Consider the following 23,375-nt stretch of genomic DNA (forward strand, 5'->3'; position numbering starts at 1 on the left):
AACCCTTCCGGTGGGGGCCCGGCCCCAGCTTCTCTGGGCACCCTCTGCCACTGCCTCACCACCCTCACCGGGAAGGATTACTTTCCAATACGTCATCCATACCTACCCTCTCTCAGCGTAAGGCCATTGCCCCTTGTCGTATCTCTCTGTGCCCTCGCCAAAAGTCCCTCCCCAGCTTTCTTGTTGGCCCCTTTAGGCACTGGAAGGCTGCTCTAAGGTCTCCCCGGAGCCTTCTCTTCTCCAGGCTGAACAACCCCAACTCTCTCAGCCTGTCCTCACAGCAGAGGTGCTCCAGCCCTCGGATCATCTTCATGGCCTCCTCTGCACTCACTCCAACAGGTCCATGTCTTTCTCGTGTTGGGGGCCCCGGAGCTGAAGGCAGTACTGCAGGGGGGGTCTCACTAGAGCGGAGTAGAGGGGCAGAATCCCCTCCCTCGACCTACTGGTCACGTTGCTTTGGATGCAGCCCAGGACACGGTTCGCTTTCTGGGCTGTGAGCAGACATTGCTGGATCATGTTGAGCTTATTGTCAGCCAACATCCCCAAGTCCTTCTCCTCAGGGCTGCTTTCAATCCATTCTTCATCCAGCCTGTATTTGTGTTTGGGATTGCCCAGACCCATGTGCCTTGCTGAACCTCATGAGTTTTGCATGGGCCCAGCTTGCAAGCCTGTCCAGGTCCCTCTGGATGGCACCTCTTCCCTCCAGCATGTCAACCGCATCACACAGCTTGGCGTTGTCAGCAAACTTGCTGAGGGTGCACTCCATCCCACTGTCCATGTTGCCAACAAAGATGTTAAACAGCGCCGGTCCCAGTACCAACCCCTGAGGAATGCCACTCGGCACTGTTCTCTACTTGGACATCGAGCCATTGACCACAACTCTTTGAGTGCGATCATCCAACCAACTCCTAATCCACCAAATGGTCCGTCCCTCAAATCCATGTCCCTCCAATTTAGAGACAAGGATGTCACGCAGGACAGCGTCAAATGCTTTGCACAAGTCCAGGTGGATGACGTCAGTTGCTCTTCCCTTTTCCACCAATGTTGTAACCCCATCCTAGAAGGCCACCAAATTTGCCAGGCATGATTTGCCCTTAGTGCCAAGGCTGTCACCAATCACCTCCTCATTTTCCATCTGCCTTAGTACAGTTTCCAGGAAGATCTGTTCCATGATCTTGCCGAGCACAGAGGTGAGACTGACTGGCCTGTAGTTCCTTGGGTCTTCCTTTTTCCCTTTTTAAAAATGGGGGTTATGTTTCCCCTTGTCCAGTCAGTGGGAACTTCACCAGACTGCCACGACTTCTCAGATATAATGGGTAGTGGCTTAGCCACTTCATCTGCCAGTTCCCTCAGGACCGCGGATGCATCTCATCAGGTCCCACAGACTTGTGCCTCTTCAGGTTCCTTAGATGTTCTCAAATCTGATCTTCCTCTACAGTGGACAGCTCTTCATTGTCTCAGTCCTTGCATTTGCCTTCTATGACTTGGGTGGTGTGGTTGGAGCACTTGCCGGTGAAGACTGAGGCAAAAAAGTCGTTAAGTACTGCAGCCTTCTCCATATCCTGGGTAACGAGGTCTCCTCCTTCCTTCCAGAGCTCTCATGAGACCTCACCCAGAGTACTGAGTTGTGCTCTGGGGCTCCCAACATATGACTGACTTTATTTACATTAAACTTCTCTATATCATATTTTTAAAGTATATTACTAGTTAATATACATTAGACAAGTCTGAAAGCTTAAAACTTCAGCAAAATCCATTGGTGTTTCATTAAAATGCAATCAAAAGCTTTCATGTGTTCTGAAATTTGTGAAATTCTGTTTTTACAAAGCTTCCTTTCCAGATGTCTGATCCTTATGGTTTGTGTTCAGTGTTGATACTGACCACCATCAGACCCTGGACAGCAACACTCAGTAAGCCAGCGTAGCACATTCATTCAAAATACAACACGTACACTACTCTTGGTAACTTGTGGCAGTTATTAACTAAAAATACACTGCATCAATAATTAAATAATTACATTAAGTTGCTCATAATAAAAAAGTTGCCCCAACAAATCTTTCTGATCTTATTAGTTTTTGGAAAACAAAGAGTAACAGCCTTCTTCCTTCCTCCTAAATTCCCCCTCCATCCTCTCCACTCAATATAAGGAAGAGCATCTTTCATCATGTTCTACTGGGAGGAATAATAGCATTTAAGATCAATTTCCTGTCTCAAAAGTTTATAGATATTTATTTTCTCTGTCTTATGGACACACGTTATTCCTTCAACTGTCTGGACTAGAAAAAAATAGAAAAACTATGTGCCTTATATTTTCATGAAGAATAAGCTTCTCTATCAATAGTGATGGATAATCCCTAAAGATATTGGTACTGATGCTATTTCAAATTCATAGGAATTACAAAATAGTTAATGTAAGATGACAGTAACTCTCTCCTTCAGAGGCATTCAACTAATGAACAAGTCTACTCTCTACATATTCATAAGACTGGACCTTGTCAGACACAGCTCACATCAGTATCAAATTCTATGTTAACTAGCATAGGTTTTTGGATCAAAAGCCCAGCTCTTTAGGGCAGTAAATAAGTCTACCTGCTTGGTTGTACAGTTCTGGATATTCAGTGAATTTTTGTTATGTAAATAAATGGCAACTGTAGTGAATGAATCTACCATTCTTCCACGCTGCACACAAAATTTATCTCAGAACTCTTTGGAATCTCAGAAAAGTTAATATTACGCTGTTAACATAGTGCAATAGATATAAACATACTTGTAATGGGACTGTTATTTTCGTCTCCTGGTATCCATGAGAGTTCAACGCTTCTTTCTAGCTGACCTGTCAATTCCAAGTCAAAGGGTGGATTTGGTCGAGCTGTAAATCAAATGAATACAAAGTAAATAATCACACCAGAATATGTAGTTTCATCTTTGAAAAAATCTTTACATTCCAAACAAAAGAATTCCACAAATACAGCAGGGCAGATCTACTCACTTACACAAGCACAACTTAATGACCATTAGCATGCAATTGTTACAAAACAGAGATGAAATGGAGAACTGATGTATCTGGAAACTTCTATACATTAACAAGAATCTATATTTGATTTTATCTATGTCTGATTGCACTGTGATATAGAAATGTAATGAGATGCAAAGAATTATGAAATGCATGTTTACTTTATCTTTGATTGATTATGTGTGGTTATCTGTTGTAACTAGAAATATTTAATAAAACATGGAAAATAAAGAATTCACATCAAAGAAGCTTTTCTAGAATCACCACAAATATTTTGCATGTGAATTCAAAACAAGTATAGTTCAAATAGAAACTAGCTGCAAGTTACTACATTTCTTTTTTGCTGTACTTTTAAAAAATCCTGAAATACCAAGCAAGCTGATAATATATATCTTTATAATGCATGAAGATGTAATTGTCCATTCCAAATTGCTGAAAATAATTCATTATATGATTTGTTACACAAAAATCAAGACCGAGTACGTTCATTTAAGAATACATAAGCATTTTCACTGAATGTGATAGCATTTACATAAATGTGCTTAAGATGTTCATACTTAAAGGTGTTTTAGGCATATTAAATTGCATTTTAAAACCCACATTCAGAAGAAAAGTTACCAAATTAAAGGTTGTATACTGTCAAATTTAAGACTGTACCTGACAGATTTTTTCAGCAATTTCAGCTTTAATTTTAAAATTCTTATTAGCAATTTCATCAATCATAAACCAAATTGGTCAATATGGTCCTATCCATTTTACGAGTGAAGTAAAATTAAGACAAGCTATGAAATTAAGTACACCAGACCTCCAAAGCTGTCATCAAAATCAATGTAAAAATATACCATAATTTAGTTGGTGCAAGTTCTTTGATAGTGAATTAGCTCTAAACAAACAGTTGGATTTACCTTTTAGATGTTTCATTTATTATGTAACTAATTTGCATTACAGTGTACTCTAGGAGAAAACATTATCACACTGTAACCGACCTTAATTAAAAATAATTTCTCTCTGAAAATAATTTATTCCCTAAAATACAAAGCAGCCTGCACTGTAAAATTCCAAAGTCCAGTACTCCAGTAATGAAGCAGTTGGTAAATTGGGATGAAACCACACACACACACACAAACACAGAAAAAAGGGAAAAAAAGAAAAGATGTTGCACTTTGCAATAAGTAAATGAGAAAAATATCTGGCAGATGATGTAGAAAGAGAACTTCGTATTAGTTTACCGTAAATGATAGCTGGAGTTGGGGGAGCAGCTGAAAAGAACATTAATATAAAGGATTTAATCAGTTAGTAGCCAAAGAAACAGAATACTGTAGGTAGTTAAAGACTATAATTATTAGAGACAAAGAAAAGTTAACTTATTTAAATGGTTGATTTTAGTAATACCCTGATAATTTTTCACTGAAAAGTTACTAAAGTATTCTTGAATATTTTATCCATTTTTTTAATTAAGGATAGATCAAGAAAATAAAGTAGGTAATCTTATAAACACTTTTAAATAAGTACTAGATGTTTGGTGTACTCCATTCCTGGATAGGCATAAGATCACAGCACAATTTTAAAACACAAGCATACTTGACTTTGAATCTCAGCTTGAACTTAGGTTAAGAATCATTCACGACATCTACTTAAAACTTTCTTATGACTTGGGAGAAGGGGCAAAGTAATATATTTTACAATAATCTGCAATCATAGAAACTCAACAGAGAGAACTCGTTTAAAGAGAAAATCCTTGAAAAGTCATACAACCAAGCACGTTCAGCCTTTCTGAAACATAAATTAGCTGCAAAAGAGATTTCTGAGATAACACATTTACATTCAAATACTCTGCAATATATAATCTACTGTGTTAGCTCAGATGTGATTCAAATAAAACCCTACACAGTACGAAACTGAATGTGTCCTGTAGCCACTGGACCCTTTTGTAAGTAGCTGATTCAAAGGCAAACTTCAGGGTAAGACTGTATCTTCAAAAACCTGAAACACATTTACAAATAGGTGCCATTTCCTTTGTCCTGTCCTAGAAACCAAAACCATGTTTGTGCTTCTCATTTTAAATCTAATGCTGTTTTGATACTTAACAGTAATTAAACACAGTTCTGCTATCATAAAGTTTGAGAGTATTCTTACCAACAACAGTAAGCACAGCACTTGCTGAAACACTGTCCAGAGAAGTATTAACTATGCAAGTGTATGTTCCATCATCTTTATCAGTTACATTCATAATGGTCAAGTTGTCTTTACCAACTAGAAACCTGTAAATACAATAGATTCAGCCACTGATTTTTCAATAACTCGTACTGTTACAAGAAACTTGCAGAAGACATTACCAAATCCCATATCCTTGTGCATTTCAGCAAATACCTAGACAGCAATGTAAGCTATGGGACTACGTCACCCTTTTCTACATTGCTCTTGACCATCTTCCCACAATAACTGTCTATCCTAATGTGCTTCTATTTCCAAATATACTCAACTTTTAATTGTTTGTGACCTAGAGCAAAATAGCCTTCCATTATCTGTTTGGTTTCTTATGTCAATTATTTTCTCCTTACATTTGATATATACGGTCAATGTGCACAATTAAGAATTTTTACATCTCATTTTATTTTGAATTCTATCTTAATATTTTCACCACACTAGCTATGTCCTTCAGTCACCAAATATAGGATAGTGATGATATTTATCAGTCGTCTTTGCAAAATGTCAATAGGTCAATATGTTGCTTTCAAAGATCAGGAAAAGGAGCAGACAAAAGAAACTAGAAAATTAAAAATAAAGGAAAATTATTTTTGTCCATACCTTTCATCCTCTGGCAGTTCATCATTGTCCTTCAACCATATAACTGTTGGTAATAAGGTAGAATCATGTTTTATTATACACTCAAATGAAACTTGGCCATATCTCTGAATCACTTTATATTCTGGCTGTTTAATTATCATTGTTGGATCTGAAATTTAAAATTACTATTAGATATTTAGAAAGTCTGAATTTCTATACTAACCTGTGATGAAAGAATGATTAATTTCTTACCTTTAACTTCCAATTGCACCTCATTTTGTACCTTTCCTAATTCATTCCTTGCTACACATGTGTATGTACCAGTACTATCCTTTTGAGCCACCGGAATTTCCAAGGTTCCATTATCATGAAAAACGTATTCATTTCCACGCAAGATGCTACCTTTCACTCCCCTAAACCTTTACATAAAAAGTAATATCATTATCCAACATCACAGTTAAATTCCACTGTATCTTATCATCAGAAAATGCAAACTTGGGACTGCCACATTAGAAAATACAGACAGAATCACATAATGAAATTTAAACTTGACTCTGTAGGGATAACTTAACTGTTGTTAGGTTAAATGTATGTAAGATTGTATTAGCGTATTGTAATCAGCATATATTTAAAATACAGTATTTGTAAATTGTAAATAGAGTAAAAATAGTTTTAAAAAGCTTTAAACATTTCTTTCCATGGATATAACTGGCTCTTCTTACATGAACTTAAGCACAACAACTATAGCTTACCATTCAATTTCAGGCTTAGGTGAACCAAAATAAGCACAGTCTAGCAATGCGGGACTATCTGCGATGACTTGATACAGTTTATTAGCAGGAGTTAGAATTCTTGGTGGCTCAGCTGAAAAGACAAAGATATCTGGATATAGATACAAAGATGCAAATACAAAATGCTAAGATATCAAGAACAGCCTAAAGAATTACATGTTAACATGCCTCTGTGAAGTGACTTCTGGTCTAAGTCTAGGTCTAAATACATCCTACTGTCAGTAGCCTGAGGAAACGTTAAGGTAGGCAAATTATCTTGTGAAAACAAATGCTTCTTCCTTGTTTACAAATAATAGGGATGGGCACCAAAGGCAATGATTTCAATTGGAAAATTTAAATCAGAACATACTTCAAGAAGAGAAACTCCTGGGAACAGTGTGAACTACATAATTCCGAACAAACCTGCAGGCAGAAAGAAGCTAAGATGTAGTTTTGGTGAAACACCTACATTTTCTTTCATTTAAAAGACAATGTCACTCAATCAAAAGATCTGTTAGTTCCTGCAGGAGAGTCTTTAGAGGCCATTCTGCCTAGGATTTTGCTACCAGCTTTGTTAAATTCAGCAATAAGAATTAGAGAGGCCACAATATCTTGTAACTAGAAACCTTCTTGGGAGGCCTTCAAGACAAATGCATCATCACATCCCCTTGCAACAGCAATTTAGAGATCACCTATTTCACTCATCCAGATGAATGAAAGTGTACTGAAACATGAGAACTTAAGGAATATTAATCCCTGCCTTGTTTGTTATGCTGCCATTTGCTTGATTTACATAAACGAACAAACAAAAAGAGATAAAATTTCCTCCAAGTCTTCTCCAGCTTTCACAACTATCCTTCTTGCTTAGGAATAGTGAGTGAAATTCAGGAATATCCTACAAAAAACAAGGTGTGTATACCATTGCCTTTTACAGGGCTTAGGAAACATGTCCATTCCCACTGAAGAACTCAAGCAAGGCTTGAGCATGCAATCTGTGTAGTAGCAGGAGACAACTGAATACCCAAGAAAACTGAAAAATATAAAATCCATTTCTTACCCAGAACATTCACAAATGCGTTTGCTAGCAAGTATCCATATTCATTAGAAGCATTGCACTGATAGACAGCACTTGACCTTTCTTGCACATGTGAGAAAATAATGGTGTCACCATCTACCTTTCTGCTAGGGTCTTCTGGGGCAACTGTTGGTGTAAAGAGAAAAAAGTAATTGTTTTTCCTAAACTGCTGTTGGATTATATGTTTCATACTTCTGAAAAGAAGAAACAACTTGAAAGACCAATATGCCCTTTCTTCTATTTTCCTGGCAGACTGTTCACTGCTTAGGATGTGAATTTCAATATGAATCACTGAATCATAGAACCGATTTGGTTGGAAGAGACCTCTGGGATCATCAAGTCCAGTCTTAGCCCTAACACCACCATGTCAACTAGACCACGGCACTAAGTACCACGTCCACTCTTTTCTTAAACACCTCCAGGGATGGTGACTCCACCACCTCCCTGGGCAGCCCATTCCAATGCCTAAGAACCCTTTCTGTGAAGAAATGCCTCCTCATTTCTAGCCTGAACTTCCCCTGGTGCAGTTTCAGACCATGCCCTCTTGCCCTATCACTAGTTGCCTGGGAGAAGAGGCTGACCCCAACTTGGTTACACCCTCCTTTCAGGTCGTTGTAGAGAGCGATCAGGTCTCCCCTCTGCCTCCTCTTCTCCGGGCTGAACACCCCCAGCTCCCTCAGCCGCCCCCCATCAGCCTTGTGCCCCCGATACTTCAACAGACTGCCCTTCTCTGGACTCGCTCCAGCACCTCAAGGTCTTTCTTGTCGTGAGGGGCCCAGAACTGAACACAGCACTCAAGGTGCAGCCTCACCAGCACCGCGTCACTGCCCTGGTCCTGCTGGCCACACTATTGCTGATACAGGCCAGGATGTTGTTGGCCTTCTTGGCCACCTGGGCACACTGCTGGCTCATGTTCAGCTGGCTCTCAACCAACACCCCCAGGTCTTTTTCTGCTTGACCACCTTTCTAACCACTCCTCTCCAGCCTGTAACGCTGCATGGGGTTTTTCTGGCCACAGTGCAGGACCCGGCACTTGTTCTTGTTGAACCTCATGCCGTTGGTCTCAGCCCATCGATCTAGTCTGTCCAGGTCCCTCTGTAGAGCTTCCCTACCCTCAAGCAGATCACCACTTCCCCCTAACTTGATGTCATCTGCAAATTTACTGAGGGTGCCCTCAATCCCCTCGTCCAGATCATCTATAAAGATGTTAAACAGCATCAGTCCCAAAACTGAGCCCTGGGAAACCCCACAAGTGACCAGCCACCAACTGGATTTGGCTCCATTGACCATAAGTCTCTGGGCCCGGCCATCCAGCCAGTTTTTACCCACTGAAGAGTCCACCTGTCTAAGCCGTGAGCAGCCAGTTTATTTAAGAGGATGCAGTGGGAGATCATGTAGAAGGCCTTACTAAAGTCTAGGCAGACAACATCCACAGCCTTTCCCTCATCTACTAAGAGGGTGATCTTGTCATAAAAGGACACCAGATTGGTCAGACATGATCTTCCCTTCATAAACCCATGTTGGCTGGCCCTGATCCCCTGATTTACCTGCATGTGCTGTGTAATGGCACTCAAGATGATCAGTTCCGTGACCCTTCCTGGAACCGAGGTCAGGCTGACAGGCCTGCAGTTCCCCAGATCATCTTTCCGATCCTTCTTGTAGATGGGCGTTACATTCACTAGTCTGTTACTCGCTAGTTACATTCCAGTCTGTTGGAACTTCTCCACTTAACCAGGACTGCTGACAGATGATTGCAAGAGGCTTGGCAAGTTCTTTTGCCAGTTCCCTCATTACTCTGGGGTGAATCTCATCGGGGCGCATAGATTTATGGGAGTCTAACTGGCACAGTAGATCGCTAACCATCTCTCCCTGGATTATGGGGGCCTCACTCAGCTCCCTGTCCTTAACATCCGGAGGATGCTCTTCCAATTCTACAAATATTTAACTCAGGAGGGTAGAGTTCCCATTTTTGGAGTTTGTTTGTTTTTCAAAGAAGTGAAGCTGAGATCATATTTTGCATACAATACAGATCAAAAATACTGGTATGACAAGATTCAGGCAAATACAGACAATATCTAGAAAAATAAGGAAATATTTCCAAATATCAAAAGAAAATTATATTAGAACAACACAGTCCTCTGTGACTTAAAAGTTTCAGCTTTTGAAATCGATTGTTACACCATAAATAATTCTCCAAATACAAAAATAGCCTTACTCAGTTGAAAACTATCTCAAAGTAAGGCATCAGCAATTCTTTCACACAAAATCAAGAAACACTCTTTGCAACAGCAGTGATAGTAATTCAGTAGGTGGAAAAAAATCCCTTACGTAAGAATTACACAGTGTCATTTCCTCAACTGTTCTGAAGCAGCCTGAGCTGTCAAACAGCTCTTGCATTCCAGAAAAATCGAGAATATAACCGAAAATAAAATTCTAAGATATTACTGAAGAATAATAGCTGTCAGTTATGATGCAACTGGATTGAGTTAGAGAGGTACAGAGGAGAAAACACTTAGCTTGCAACACCGCACTGCACAAACCATAGTTTAAAATTTCAAGAAAACATTAAATAAAACCAGATCAATGTATTATTAATATTGAAACTTATTGTTAAAATTATTGATATATGAAAAATAAACGCATTTATGCATAAATGAATGCATCATATTTTGGTTGCATCATCAAAATTGACACCCTTGTATTTTATTGGAGCTTGAGATAATATTTGTGGAAGACATTTTCATATAAAATCATTTCTCATTTCTTTGGATTCACAGAAAATATCAATAAATTAAATTAACAACAATTTTCTGTAAGGAACAAAAGAATTTGATTCAGGCAATAGCTCAGTAGTCATCTATAAAGAAAACGGAGAATTTTCTCCTACATTTTCTAAATTCTACAGAAGTATCTATTACTGAATTCTCTAAGAGAGAAGAAACCAGATGAAGGGGACCACAGTTCTGTGTTTCTGCTTAAGGGTATTTCCATCTTGGGTGAACTCTAAGGTCATTTTGCATGTAATTACATCAATTTCCAAACAGATGCCTCAAGAACAGTTTTAAGCTCTGTTCTCAACAGAGCTTATCTTTCATCACTCTGAGTTCAAATCAGTTCAAAAATTTCAGAAAGGAAGAAACAGGTACTACTGGAATTTGAAATGTTTGTTCTCTAGATTGCTGGCACTTCTTTTTCTCTTCTTTTGCTTTACTTCCTATTCTGGTCCATGTTTCACATTGCTTCCTATTCTATGTAAATGTCATTTTCCTTAAAAGATTCATAGGCTGAAAATAGATGGAGCAGGTGAGTAGCCCAGCATGCAGGCCAGTCAACTGTCTGTTTCTGCATACAAATCACCATTAAATGGAAAATATGCACAACCACCCCCCCAGGAGGTAGGAGATCTATCCACGGCCGTTCCAATCACGGCTACTTCCTGACCCAGGCTCTGTGCTTTACTCCACTCATGCCCTCTGAATCCTGCAGCATTTTCTGCACACCAACAGATCTTTAATGGGTGCACAGACTTACCCCCTCACACATACTCCCATGCATAATACCTTACAGGTTGATGGTGGGGCCCCTTCAGAGAGATGGAAGCCATCGGTTCAATCTCCTATGACTGAAGAAGGAATTGGATCTTAAAAGAATGATCTAACTATTAAATTATCATATAAAAAGAAGGGTAGCATCTTCCCTTCCCATCGCTGCATTTAAGGAAAAAAAGAGATATCCCTGTTCAGTTATTTGAAGGAAAGGAGGTAGGTGCCTGTTCTCAGAAAAGGGCTTCAAGCCATTGGTCGCAAGAGGAAAAAAGAACAGAGAAAAATGCCAGGTTAGTCAGTGCTTCCTTTTGACTAGTCTTGCCACTTGCACGCTGAAGGGCACCAATTTTAGAAAGCTCCCTGTTGAGACTGGCATCTACTCAACAGTCTGTCTTCTGACATGTCTCATCCTCCCACGCAACACCAACAGAACCTACACGTCTTTGCCCAGGTACTACACTGTGTTTTGCAGGGCCAGGCCCTGGAAGTTAGATGCTGCTATCATCCACCTGCTTTAATGATCTTAAGCACGCACTGCTGCACTCACACACACAGAATCGTCAAGGCTGGAAGGGATCTTTGGAGGTCGTCTGGTCCAAACCCCAACTCAAGCAGGGCCACCTAGAGCCAGTTGCCCAGGACTGTGTCCAGACGGGGGAAAGATCACTTCCCTTGACCTGCTAGCAATATTTTTGTCTAACGTAGCCCAGCATAACATTAGCCTCTTTGCCACAAGGGCACATTGTTGTGTCATGGTCAACTTGATGTCCACCAGGATGCCCAAGTCCTTTTCTGCTAAGCTGCTTTCCAGCTAGGTGGCCCCCAGCATGTACTGGTGCATGGGGTTGTTCCTCCCCAGGTGCAGGACTTTGCAATTCTCCTTGTTGAACTTCACGAGGTTCTTGTCAGCCCATTTCTCCAGCCTGTCGAGATCCCTCTAGATGGTAGTATGACTTTCTGGTGCATCAGCCACTCCTTACAGTTTTGTGTCATCAGCAAACTTGCTAACGGTACACTCTGCCCCATCATCCAGATCATTAATGAAGATGTCAAACAGAACTGACCCCTAGGGTACACTGCTACTTACTGGCTTCCAACTAGACTTTGTGCCACTAATTACCACCCTCTGGGCCTGACCGTTCAGCCGGTTTTCTATCCACCTCACTGTCTGCTTATCCAGCCCATACATCAACAGCTTTTCTATGAGGATCTTACAGGAGACAAAGGCCTCACTTAAGTCCAAGTAGACAATATCCACTACTCTTCCCCTCATCTACCAGGCCAGTCATTTCATTATAGGAATGTATCAAGTTGGTCAAGCATGACTTGCCCTTGGAGAAGCCACACTACCTACTCCTGATGGTTTTCTTGTCCTTAAGGTGCCTGGAAACGGTTTCCAGAATTAACTGCTCCATCACCTTCCCAGGCATCAAAGTGAGGTTGACCAGCTTCTAGTTCCCTGGGTTCTCTTTCTTGCGCTTCTTGAAGATAAGGGTAACATTTGGTCTTCAGGTACTTCTCCCAGTTACCATGAGCAACCAAAGATTATTGAGAGTGATCTTGCAATGACATTTGCCAGCTCCCTCAGCACTTGTGGGTACATCCCATCAGGGCCCACAGACTTACACATGTCCAGCTTGCTTAAGTATTCCCTGACCTGATCCTTTTCCACCAAGGGTACATCTTGTTCCAGCCTTTCCCCTGGTCTCTGGGACCTGGGATTCCTGAAGGTCAGTCTTGCTAGTAAAGACTGAAGCAAAGAAGGCATGCAGTACGTCAGCCCTTTCCATGTCCTTATTTTTCTTTTTCTGGGGAAAGAGAGTGATGGCAGGGCCACTAAAGCACTGCTCGTTTGTCTTTATGAGGATTCTGGTCACACTACAGGACAGCTGCACGAAAAGGAGAAAATGCTTTTGATACATTTGACAAATCTGAATTTGGCGCTGACAGGCAAAATAGCAAAGAACTACATAATACTTAAAACCGGTTTGTACAATCAGGATAACGAATGATGAGGATTTGCTACAGGAATTCTGCTGCTGTAACAGTTGAACATGTGCCCTGTAACAACCAACATTTATTCCCAATAACATCCAAGTCTCAGCTTATGAACGTGTTTATGTCCTTTCTGGACAAAGACCTGATTGCCTGGTTTCACCTAATTTTTCCATCACTTTGTATGGTAAGAGAGCTTCTTGACTCTATAGCCATGTACAGCATATTCCTGTACAGAGAAGGCACAGCCTCCATCAGATACTTTTGTCATAGTCATCAGCACCCTGAATATCTTCTGTTCATCTGAATGCACACTTCCACCTGTTTCATAAACTTCAGATGGTCCAAGCAATTACTTTTGTTAGTATGTTTAAATAACCACTATGGCACCATTATTACTTTTTTCCTGGGAAAAAAAGACAGAATGAAATGTATTCTCTGAACAGAAGCAGTTAAAACACACTATTATGCTTAAAACTGGAAGGAAAAAAATCCAGAGTTTGTTGAGATGTTTTACCCTTTTCTGTTGAAGTATTTCATTTTCTTGATCAATTTTAATTGCTGGTCAATGCAAATTTATGCAAATTCAGGAAGTTAAACACAATGAAGAACAGAACCACTGTCAGCTGATGATGCAGTATATAATATAATGTTACCAGTCCAAATAAATGACACAAATTTCAGCCTGATCTCTAACAAAGTATGTATTTTGAGTATAAAATTATTAAGACATTAAATTGGTGTACCAACTTTAAATTCTTTAGCTCAGATTTTTAAGCTCCGTGTAAAATTTGGAAAAAATCCATTGCTTGGAGTTGTGGGGTTTTTAACTTAAACATAAAAAGAACGTTTTTATTGTGAGGGTGGTCAGACCCTGAAACAGGATGCCCAAGGAGGTGACGGAGTCTCTGTCCTTGGAAATAATCAAAAACTGTCTGGACACAGCCCTGACCAATCAGCTGCAGATAACACCCTGCTTCAAGCGGACAGGTTGGACTAGATATTCCTTTCACCCTCAGCTACGCAGTGATACTGTGGTTTTAAAATAACCTAACAAACCATTTAGATTGAAAATAATTCACTGGGAAGGAGGCATATACCTTTGATTGTGATTCTGTAATTTGCTGTTGTTTAAAAACGCTAATAATGTGAAAATCATCATTCCTGAAATCAGAGTTCCTTATATTGTTACCACATTCTGAAATACAACAAAGCGAGTATGAGATCCAGCTAATATCAGAAGTTCTCAGCTCTGTTAACTTATACTCCAGGTCCCAGAGGGCCCTGAACTAGGGTGTTTTTTGTTGCCTGAGAAGTATGATGTAACCTAAGGTAGTACATATTTTTTTCCAGAAGCATGTTGTGGATTACAATCATATTTTGTAGGATATGTGAGTACTAACTGTTTCTGTCCTATAGTGAAAGTGCTGATTTCATCCTCAGATGCTGTACTACAGATTCCTTCTGGCTGAAAACAAGCTGGAAAAGAAAGGGACAAAATGACTTGACTGCTTTTCCTTGTATCAATGAGAACACATACATCTTTGGCATGCGTAAGAGCTAATCTTATCTAGATCAGTAAAATGTCACAGAAAAACACAGTGAAAGCAGAGAATAATTTCTCTTCAGAAAAGAGCAGAAACATTCCTTACTATCTTTAGATGCCTGCATCTTCTTTAGCAAATCAAAGTTATGAATCAAAAGTAATCAGTCCTGCTATGCATTCACAGTGACTATACACAATTGCTGGAAAACAAAAGTAGTAACACAAGTCTGTTGTTTAAGTGTCACTCATTTCTTTAGTAAAGCTGAGCTATCATTTTGCATCAGTAGCAGAATATTAGTTTCTCAAAGAAGTCGAGAGAATTGATTTAGTGATGGATGCACTCCCCCTGTTTGACCTAACTCAACTTTGGTCCAGGCAGATGATCAGCAAGTAGGTCTAATCAAAGTTAATCCTATTGTGTGAGGTTATCAGTGAGGACTCAATACCAAACCTATAAAAATGGTTTGGCTGGAGACTGGGCTGCTAACTGGCCAAAACTGCAATAACCCAGCAGGAAATCTGACTACAAATCAACCGCCTTATGCTATAAATATCTGTAGCCATCAGGGCCTGTTGAGCTCTCCCTCCGTAGCAGCTGGCTGCATGACGGTGCTCTCCCCTTGAGTAGGGATGCCTCTCAAGGTTACCCCTCAAGGCTGAGAGATCCCTTACCTGACATCAGACATCTATGGGTTGGTAAGTGACATTTTTTTGCATGCACGTAAGATTTAAGATACTTACAGTAAGCCTATACAATAATCTTTATATCCTATATTAACTTTAAAGCGTAGTAATTAGTAGAATATTGACTACCGATCCATCTGTACCTACTAAATATTTTACATACCTAAATTTACTGATTAGAACTCAATAAACTAACTACTAGATCAGATCTGAGTGATCTCTGACTCTTCTCCTGCGACAGATTTTTATACCAAACATTTTTTGCTGTTGTTCTGCTATTACTGTAATTCTGTCCTTAAGTTTATGCACAAATAACTGAATGTAAATGTAGCAGGGGATCAGTACTGGCTCTTAAGCCATGATTTTCAACAACTCTAACTTCAGAGATAGCTTTGAAGACCCTGTCATTGTGGAAACACATGAAGAAAGCAAAGACAGAAGGTTAAGTGCTTTTTTTTCAGATACGAATGTAGAAACATATGGTCCTTGTATAGTGATGCTCATGTATGCTTTTCAAGTTCTCACAGGATCACAGGATCATTTATATTATAGCAACTTTTGCTAGAAGTATCCTACCATTGTTCTTGACCTGCTTATTCTTCCAAAAACTCACATTCATGAGTAATTTATTAATATAGTAAACATTTTCAAAACTAGAAAAGTCTTTCTATGTTTAAAACTAACAACAACTGAATGACCAAATAGGGATTTTTAAAGAATTATTTTGGACTTCTGTCTTCAGACAGATTAACTACAACAACAGGAGAATGTGATAGAACCAGGACTTAACATTATCAACCAACGAGCCAAGAAAACTGGGAGGAACGTCCAGTGTGTAGTCATCAAGGTGGTTTGATAAGAAGATATGTCCCTTATGGATGGACCTCCTGGTTTTCTGTAGATCATAAACCACGCAGTCTATAAACAAGCATCCAGTTAACATTCCTCTGGCTGTAGACTACTTTCCTCGTAACATTTGAAAGTCCAAATCAGGGGCTATTATGCAAGACAGACCTGTTCTCTCACATCTCTGATCGTATTGCCTAAATACCATATAATGTATTTAGAGAATGTTACGTGACTAGAATCCTTTTTTGTTCTTTTTTTCGGGGGTAAGGCTGGAAGCTATGCTTTCGATGTTGAATACAAAACTGGCAGTGAAATAGCAAGAGTGGGCAGTATAGTGCATCAGACACTTCGGAATCTATAGTGTCAAACCAAGACTGAACCTAAGCATGAAAAACAAGAAACTTACATAATCCAGTTTTGTATTACCCTACCCCTTACAGTGAACTGACAAAGACTTAATTTGGGAAGAGATGGGACATGGAAGAAGATGTCCTTTTCCTTTTCTTACCAATCTCACTTGCTCCTCACCAAAATATTTTCCTGTGATCACTGAAATCCTTGTTTCCAAGTTTCCGATTCTGACAGTACTCTTACCTCCAAAGGAACAGCAGGTTATTACCTGCACTAGCCACGACTCTCCTTTGACTATCTTGTGGAGAATGAAAAAATCTGATTGTCAAAGGTTGTCATATCTGTTGCGGTTCCTAAGCCAGATGCACAGTTCCAACACAATGACAGCAGAAACAATGGATAAATGTCTGCCCTGGCAGGCCTCTCCTCTCCGAGACTGAACTCCTCAGGGCACCAGAGTCCAGCAGATTTCTCCCCACCTTCCCATGGCTGCAGTGAACAGCTTGTGTGCATACTCACAGAGAACACGCTAAATGATGAATCTCTGAGCCAGGCATTATTATGGCTTTTCATGAAGGAAATCTAAGGGCTAATGTTTCTCCCTAAAAATTTAATGTGATTACTAATGGAGACTAACTAAAACCTAATATTCAACGTGAAATGTGATATAAATGAGTGAAGAACATGTCAAAAGAAGATAAACAGCGCCTTTCAGTGCACTGTTTTGTATAATTCTAAGCGTGTGTGTTTAATATTTAATAGCTCATCAGGAACTGTAAATCACTGAACCAATAAATTAGTCTTTTATGCAGTATTTGCAATGCCTTTCTGAAGTCCAATTATGAAAATGCCTCCCCTTCCCAATTAATCTGGGTTGTTACTTTCTTAAAAGTTGAGATACTTTATGCATGGTTTCCCTTTTGTAAAACCATGCTGAATATCTAAGCAGTGAAACACAACGGATTATGCAGTGGTATAAATAATGCAGATCCTGAGTGTTAACTGAGGCACAAGGCAAGGCAGAGTCATGGCCTGAACTTTCAATTGCTACTTGCCAAAGTAATTCTAATTGACCCCAAGAGGACTGTGCATGTGAGTTCAAATTACTTCTGTGAGTAAACATTAGGAGGTTAGGTCTTTATCAGTCCAGCATGTTTGAAGCAGCTTTCTTTTCAGACATGCTGGAGTTTTTCTTTTAAGCATTACTGTTAAAGAAAATTAATTAAAATATTTCAAAGAAACCTAAAATCTTCTTTAAAAATATCTTTTTACTCCGATTAATATAATCTGGAACAAAATTTACACCATTGCAATTTTCTTTTTCATAGGTGCTTAAGACATGCTACATTTTTCTTTATTCTTCCCATTTCCCTATTGGTATTTAAGCCTCACCCTTTGACTGAGATATGGACGAATGGTTCTTTCTTCAAAGTTCTCCCTTCCTTGTCTGACTCTATTATGGAAAAACAAAATGGGAAGAATTAAGCATTTCCCAGCTGTGCTTTCCAATAGAAAATTAAAGTATTGCAAACAGATTACTGGGCCACAGGAGGCTCATTGTGGGATATATGATGACAGCAGGGCTTTGAAATTCAAATGTAGTTCTTTTTCTTTGAAATCCTGCCACGGGTGTAGCACTCTCAGCACTGCCCTGAAGCTGAAACAGCTGCTTTAGTTTCCTTTTACAGTGATTTACTAATCATTCAGTTGGAAAAAAAGGGGCTCAATTCTATAACTTAGTAACAAGTGAACAAAAAGGGACACTGTACGTGGTAGTTTCCAGACCAGCTTTTGGTAACTCAGAATAATACAAAACAGCAAGAATCTTAAGAACTGGACTTTCTGTGATAGCGATGCTTCTCTTTCTTAAGTGCCCTGACAGACTGAGTGTACTGGAGCATCCAATCAACTTGCACTTAAATATTTAAGGTGGATAAAACTTCAGCTTCTCTCAGCAGTGAAAGTGACCTTTAACATAAGGTTGAGCTACCCAGTTATTTATTTCCTGTGTTCTTATTTTTTTTTCCTACTGAGGTTAAGTGGGTAATTTAATTAAAGTCTTTTAATTTTTACTGAGTTCCCTTCAGTAAGACTCTGTGTACCGATTCCTCAAGGCCAGCCAGCCAATACACACTGCCCTTGTGTTTGGTAAACTCTGCGGCATCCTGCAGCTGCGTCTGAAAACTCTCTGTTTCTTAATATTTAACTGCTATCCTGCAAGAAAGCAGAACACAATACTGCTTTTCTGGACAATGTACTTCTCTGTCATTTGAACAGCATGTCCTACAGTTTTGACAAGGAAGCAGTGCGAGGCAAAGGTGAATCTCATAGCCAGGTGAAAAAGATTTTACTAGTCAGGAGGCCTCAAAAGAAGAGTTAAACTATCAGGACAGCAGGACAAAAATCTCCTCAAAAGAAACCAAAAAAAGTTAATGGTAACTATATAGAAAATAGTAAGAAAGATGGGACCACCAAAAACCCAGAAAGGAAAGAGGCAGACAGGCACCAAACATCAATAATAAGGCATGCTTTATGATATATTTATGTACAATATATACAATAATTGATATTTTCCTGTTTTCCTGTAATACCATTGTTTGATGAGGCGGTTAATGTCAGCTTGCATAATTTATTCAACTAACGGAAACTTCTCATTTCAACTCTCAGGCTAGAGATCTCAACTTACAATTAATTAGGATTCCTGAAACAGGTTATTTGCTAAGTATTTCTGTTTCAATATATACCCTTACTTTTCCCCCCAAAGTTGCATATTTTTCCCTTCAGTTCAGTTTAATCTCTCTTGTATCCCAAATACTTTGAATATATCTAATGAGGGTTCTCATTTACCTGTTGCTATTTCCTAGACTCTCACTGTAGAGAATCCTCCTCCGTGTCCCAAACTCCTTTACATTTACTTCGTCAACAGACTTAAACATCTCCTGAAGCTCCTGAAAGTTAGGCTGTCATACTTTCAATAGGTCAGCACAGACCAATATTTTAGAGCACATTATCTCTCATGAGTCAACAGGGTAGACTGACTGTTTTTATATCATCATTTTGTGAAAGAGGAAGGACAAAGGTAGAAGAACGAAGTGTGATTTTACAGTACAGACTATGCGGAGTGCAAACCCAGTTGACAACACACTGCAGTGTCCTCCAGCAAGTTCTTCCCAAGTAAAGTTGTGCTATATATAGCAGCTATCTTGTGTCTGTCATACAGCATTGCCAGTCGTAACACTGCAACAATTAAGTGACTCAATCACCAGTTCAGGGTTGCTTTTCTTACCCATGCACACAGAACCAGCTGTTTCACTGCCTCAGGGGTTCCTTTTCTTTGGCACCTACTTGGCACGAGCTGTTGCCAGGCACTTGCTGACGCATTCAGTCAGTTTTGCTGTTGCTGCTGCTGCTTTTTAGTGCTGAAGCCTGGAAGGCTCAAACATACTCTAAGCTGCAAATCCTGCAAAAGTGCTCTGTACATCCACATACGTGAGGACTTGACTTTTATGTCACCTTTATGACTCCTAGATAAAACTGGTGTTGCAGTCGGGCAGCAAAAGAGAGATCTAGCAAACACGACTGCCACGGTAACACAACAGTAAAAACTACACCCCAGCAATATCCCTGTAAAAAAGGCATGGCACAGCTTTGTTACTATGGCCTCATCTCCACAAGGATACTACCAGTAGAACACCAGACGGAATAACCAGGAGTATAGTCACAAATTTTAGTGCTCTCAAGCACGTTAGAAGCACATCTTGTTGTTCTACTTTCACAAACCACAGTATTTTTATCACCTCGTTTATAATTTAGTATAACCTGTCAGGCAAAAACTACTCAAATACACGGTCTTCAATTAAATTTGAAAAAAAAAAACCCTGATGTTCCTCATATACTCTTACTCATCCTCCTGTAAGGTAATTATGAATCTTACTTGCTATGGGAACGCCATTTGCTAACCAGCTTATACTAGGCTTTGGGTTGCCATTAGCTCTGCAGATCAATGTCCCATCTTCTCCAGGAGACAAGACCAAGTTTCTGGGTGCTGTTATCCAGTATGGGGCAGCTGCGGTTAGGAAGAGAAACATAGTAATTGGGTTTCAAAATTATGTACAGAAAATCATAAGGCACAGTCATGGTAGCCAGAAGATAATTCAAACAAGGTATGTTACAGATACAGACTTACACTGTTAATTTTTATAAATATATGTGTGATAGTCAATGACTAACTGGTAGATTATACTTTGGCTAAACTGAGCTATTGGCTACCCACTACATGAAAATTCTGAGATAAGCAACAAGAGGTTCTTTGTTTCATTTAGGGTTGCCTGCTTTGAATCTAATTTGTCTTTCCTAAAGAAAGCGAAATTTATCCGAGTATGGCATCTGCAGAGACTACACTGGTCTTTTGATTAATTTCAGATATATCCATGCTCACAGTAGTTAGGCAGTTAGAAATTAATTGAGGTTTGATTACATAAAAAGATTTCAGGTCAAGGGTGAGATTTAGAAATAGCAAAATCCTCAGTCTCGCTGAGTTCAATGGGTGATTGCAGTGAGGCCAGACGTTTACCTGAGGCAGCTGAAAACACACAGAGATCAAAATGGATGGAATACTGTCCCTATCAAAAGATATTCATCTACATCTTTCTCTCTTTTACAATAAATAACCACGAATAGCATATGTTATTACATCTTGCAATTAAATTTCAGATTTTGGATTGATGGACAGATGCAAATAGAAAATTAAGCTTCTGCTCTTAAAAAGGAGGTTGAATGTGATCATAAAATGATCCTGGTCTACAAGAAAATAAATGGCTATTTAGCATGCAAAGTAAGCACTACAGTTGATTATTTCAATGGCTAATTAGCTGCCATTCCAGTTTTTTTGTTTCATGGTATTCAAAACATACTTACAATTCTTATTTGGACAAACACACTCTAAGTGTTTTTAGAGCTAGTAAGACATCATCTTGGGTAAAAAACATGAAGAAGACAGAAAACCAGAAATGTTAATTAAGACAGAAAAAAGGAAGAGAATATAAGACTGTAAGACAATAGTAAAATAGAGAAGAGAAAGAATCTGGGCTATATGAATGGAGTATGGAAAAGATGGAGAAAATAAGGAGATAAAGAAGAGAGATGGGGGGGAAGATACAAAAAGAAGGGAAAGAAGCAGTCTAATGACAGATAATCAAAGGATCTAAAATAAATGTAGCAATAGTACAAGCTAAGAAATTATTTTACTACTGTTACAGTACAATCTCAGTTTAGCCTGATGCTTTACAAAATAACAAATTAAAAAGAGAAAAAAGAGATTAGACATAGTAAAGTCCTTCCAGCAGTAGAATTCAGTTGATTTAATGATCATTTCCTCAGGGTTTTTTTTTACCATTATCATTCACCCTTTCAGTTGTATTTTATCCTAGAAAGCTTACTTCAGTCTTGCATTCTGGATACTGACAGTATCACATTAAGGATTATTTTAGTATTACCTTTCACAGTTACTGAAATGACATGATGAGCAGAACCCAATATATTTCTTGCTATACATTTGTAGTTTCCAGAGTCAGCTTCAGAAACATCTATAATCTTGAGAGTTTTCTTAAAGTTTTCAAAAAATGTTCTGTTGGCTGGCAGTTCCCCACCTTCTTTAATCCAACGGATTACTGGTGTGGGTCTGGAGAAACAAAAGCACAGATCAATTTAGGGACTGGAGAAAATGAAAAAGAGAGTTCAATACATTGATTTTTTGAACATATATTTTACAAATAATTCTTTCAAGATCCTTTACCCAGATTCTGAGGCACATCCAGTAAATGTGCAAAATATGCCAGCATTTGTTTCTAGGAAGTGACAAGCCTCACTAACACTGTCAATGGCCATCTGTTTATAGGCTTAATAATTATAGAATACACTTGCCTGCTGATTAATCTAAAAGCCCCAGTAGTTAATAAATTAAGATAAGCATATTTAAAATCTTATTGCACTTATGCTATTAAATTGATGTTCATGGTGCTTTAAAAGGTAGCTTCTAGACAATGACAGGTTTATAATTGTCCTTCATGTGAGCAATATCCTAATGCTTCATGAATGTCACAAATTTTACAGCAGAGCTGGAAGGAGACAGAAATATTTCCTATGAGAAATCAAGAAAAAAAAGTCAGTCCTGAGTCAAACATAGCTACTTGTCACTGGACCATGTCTAAATCATGGCTATGCCCCAATTTGTCCACTGAAGTTGAAAGTTGTCCAAACACATGGAGATATACTTTTAAAATTACAAGAAATTACAAGGTGTTGCTTACTGAGTAGAATGTCCTCTCTCAAATAGCAATGACTCAAGGCAAATATTCCCCTAGCAGTTTACTATCACATATTTTATAAGAGAGACATCTAGCAAAGACGGCTTTTAATTACGGTACCAGTAATTAGGAATAGTTGTTTTAAACAAAATCGGAATCTAGCCCTTTGTGGACAACTGTGTAAGCTTCCTTCATTTTTATTTTTTTTTTTACATTACATGACTGCTAAAGACACAAAACCACATAATGTATAATATTCTATTTTTTTCCCATTTTTATCCAGCCATTTTACTGGAGTTTGGATTGCTGAATACTTTTACTGCAGGTTTGTCAAAAAGCATCTAACTATATTACACAGAATCACAGAATGGTCTGGGCTGGAAGGGACCTCTGGAGATCAGCTCGTCCAACCCCCCTGCCAAAGCAGGGTCACCTACAGCAGTTGCACAGGATCA

The 23,375-nt window shown here is 39.0% G+C and overlaps 1 protein-coding gene across 7 annotated transcripts in view; it reads right to left on the minus strand.

The window, feature by feature from the left end:
- NRCAM (neuronal cell adhesion molecule) overlaps positions 1-23,375 on the minus strand; it is a 77,813-nt gene that overhangs the window by 39,069 nt on the left and 15,369 nt on the right. For 6 of the 7 annotated variants that reach the window (XM_009710185.1, XM_009710189.1, XM_009710187.1 and 3 more), the window contains 9 exons: positions 22,111-22,295; positions 20,550-20,681; positions 7,628-7,771; positions 6,553-6,664; positions 6,053-6,219; positions 5,822-5,969; positions 5,150-5,274; positions 4,243-4,272; positions 2,768-2,869 (listed from right to left, as the gene is read on the minus strand). In XM_009710185.1, the coding sequence (XP_009708487.1) occupies positions 2,768-2,869; positions 4,243-4,272; positions 5,150-5,274; positions 5,822-5,969; positions 6,053-6,219; positions 6,553-6,664; positions 7,628-7,771; positions 20,550-20,681; positions 22,111-22,295 (1,145 nt within the window). The remainder of the gene's footprint in view (positions 1-2,767; positions 2,870-4,242; positions 4,273-5,149; positions 5,275-5,821; positions 5,970-6,052; positions 6,220-6,552; positions 6,665-7,627; positions 7,772-20,549; positions 20,682-22,110; positions 22,296-23,375) is intronic. The other variant, XM_009710188.1, reaches the window with a different exon arrangement.

This window comes from Cariama cristata, unplaced genomic scaffold (assembly GCF_000690535.1).
Source record: "Cariama cristata isolate BGI_N322 unplaced genomic scaffold, ASM69053v1 scaffold2641, whole genome shotgun sequence".
Lineage (NCBI taxonomy): Eukaryota > Metazoa > Chordata > Aves > Cariamiformes > Cariamidae > Cariama > Cariama cristata.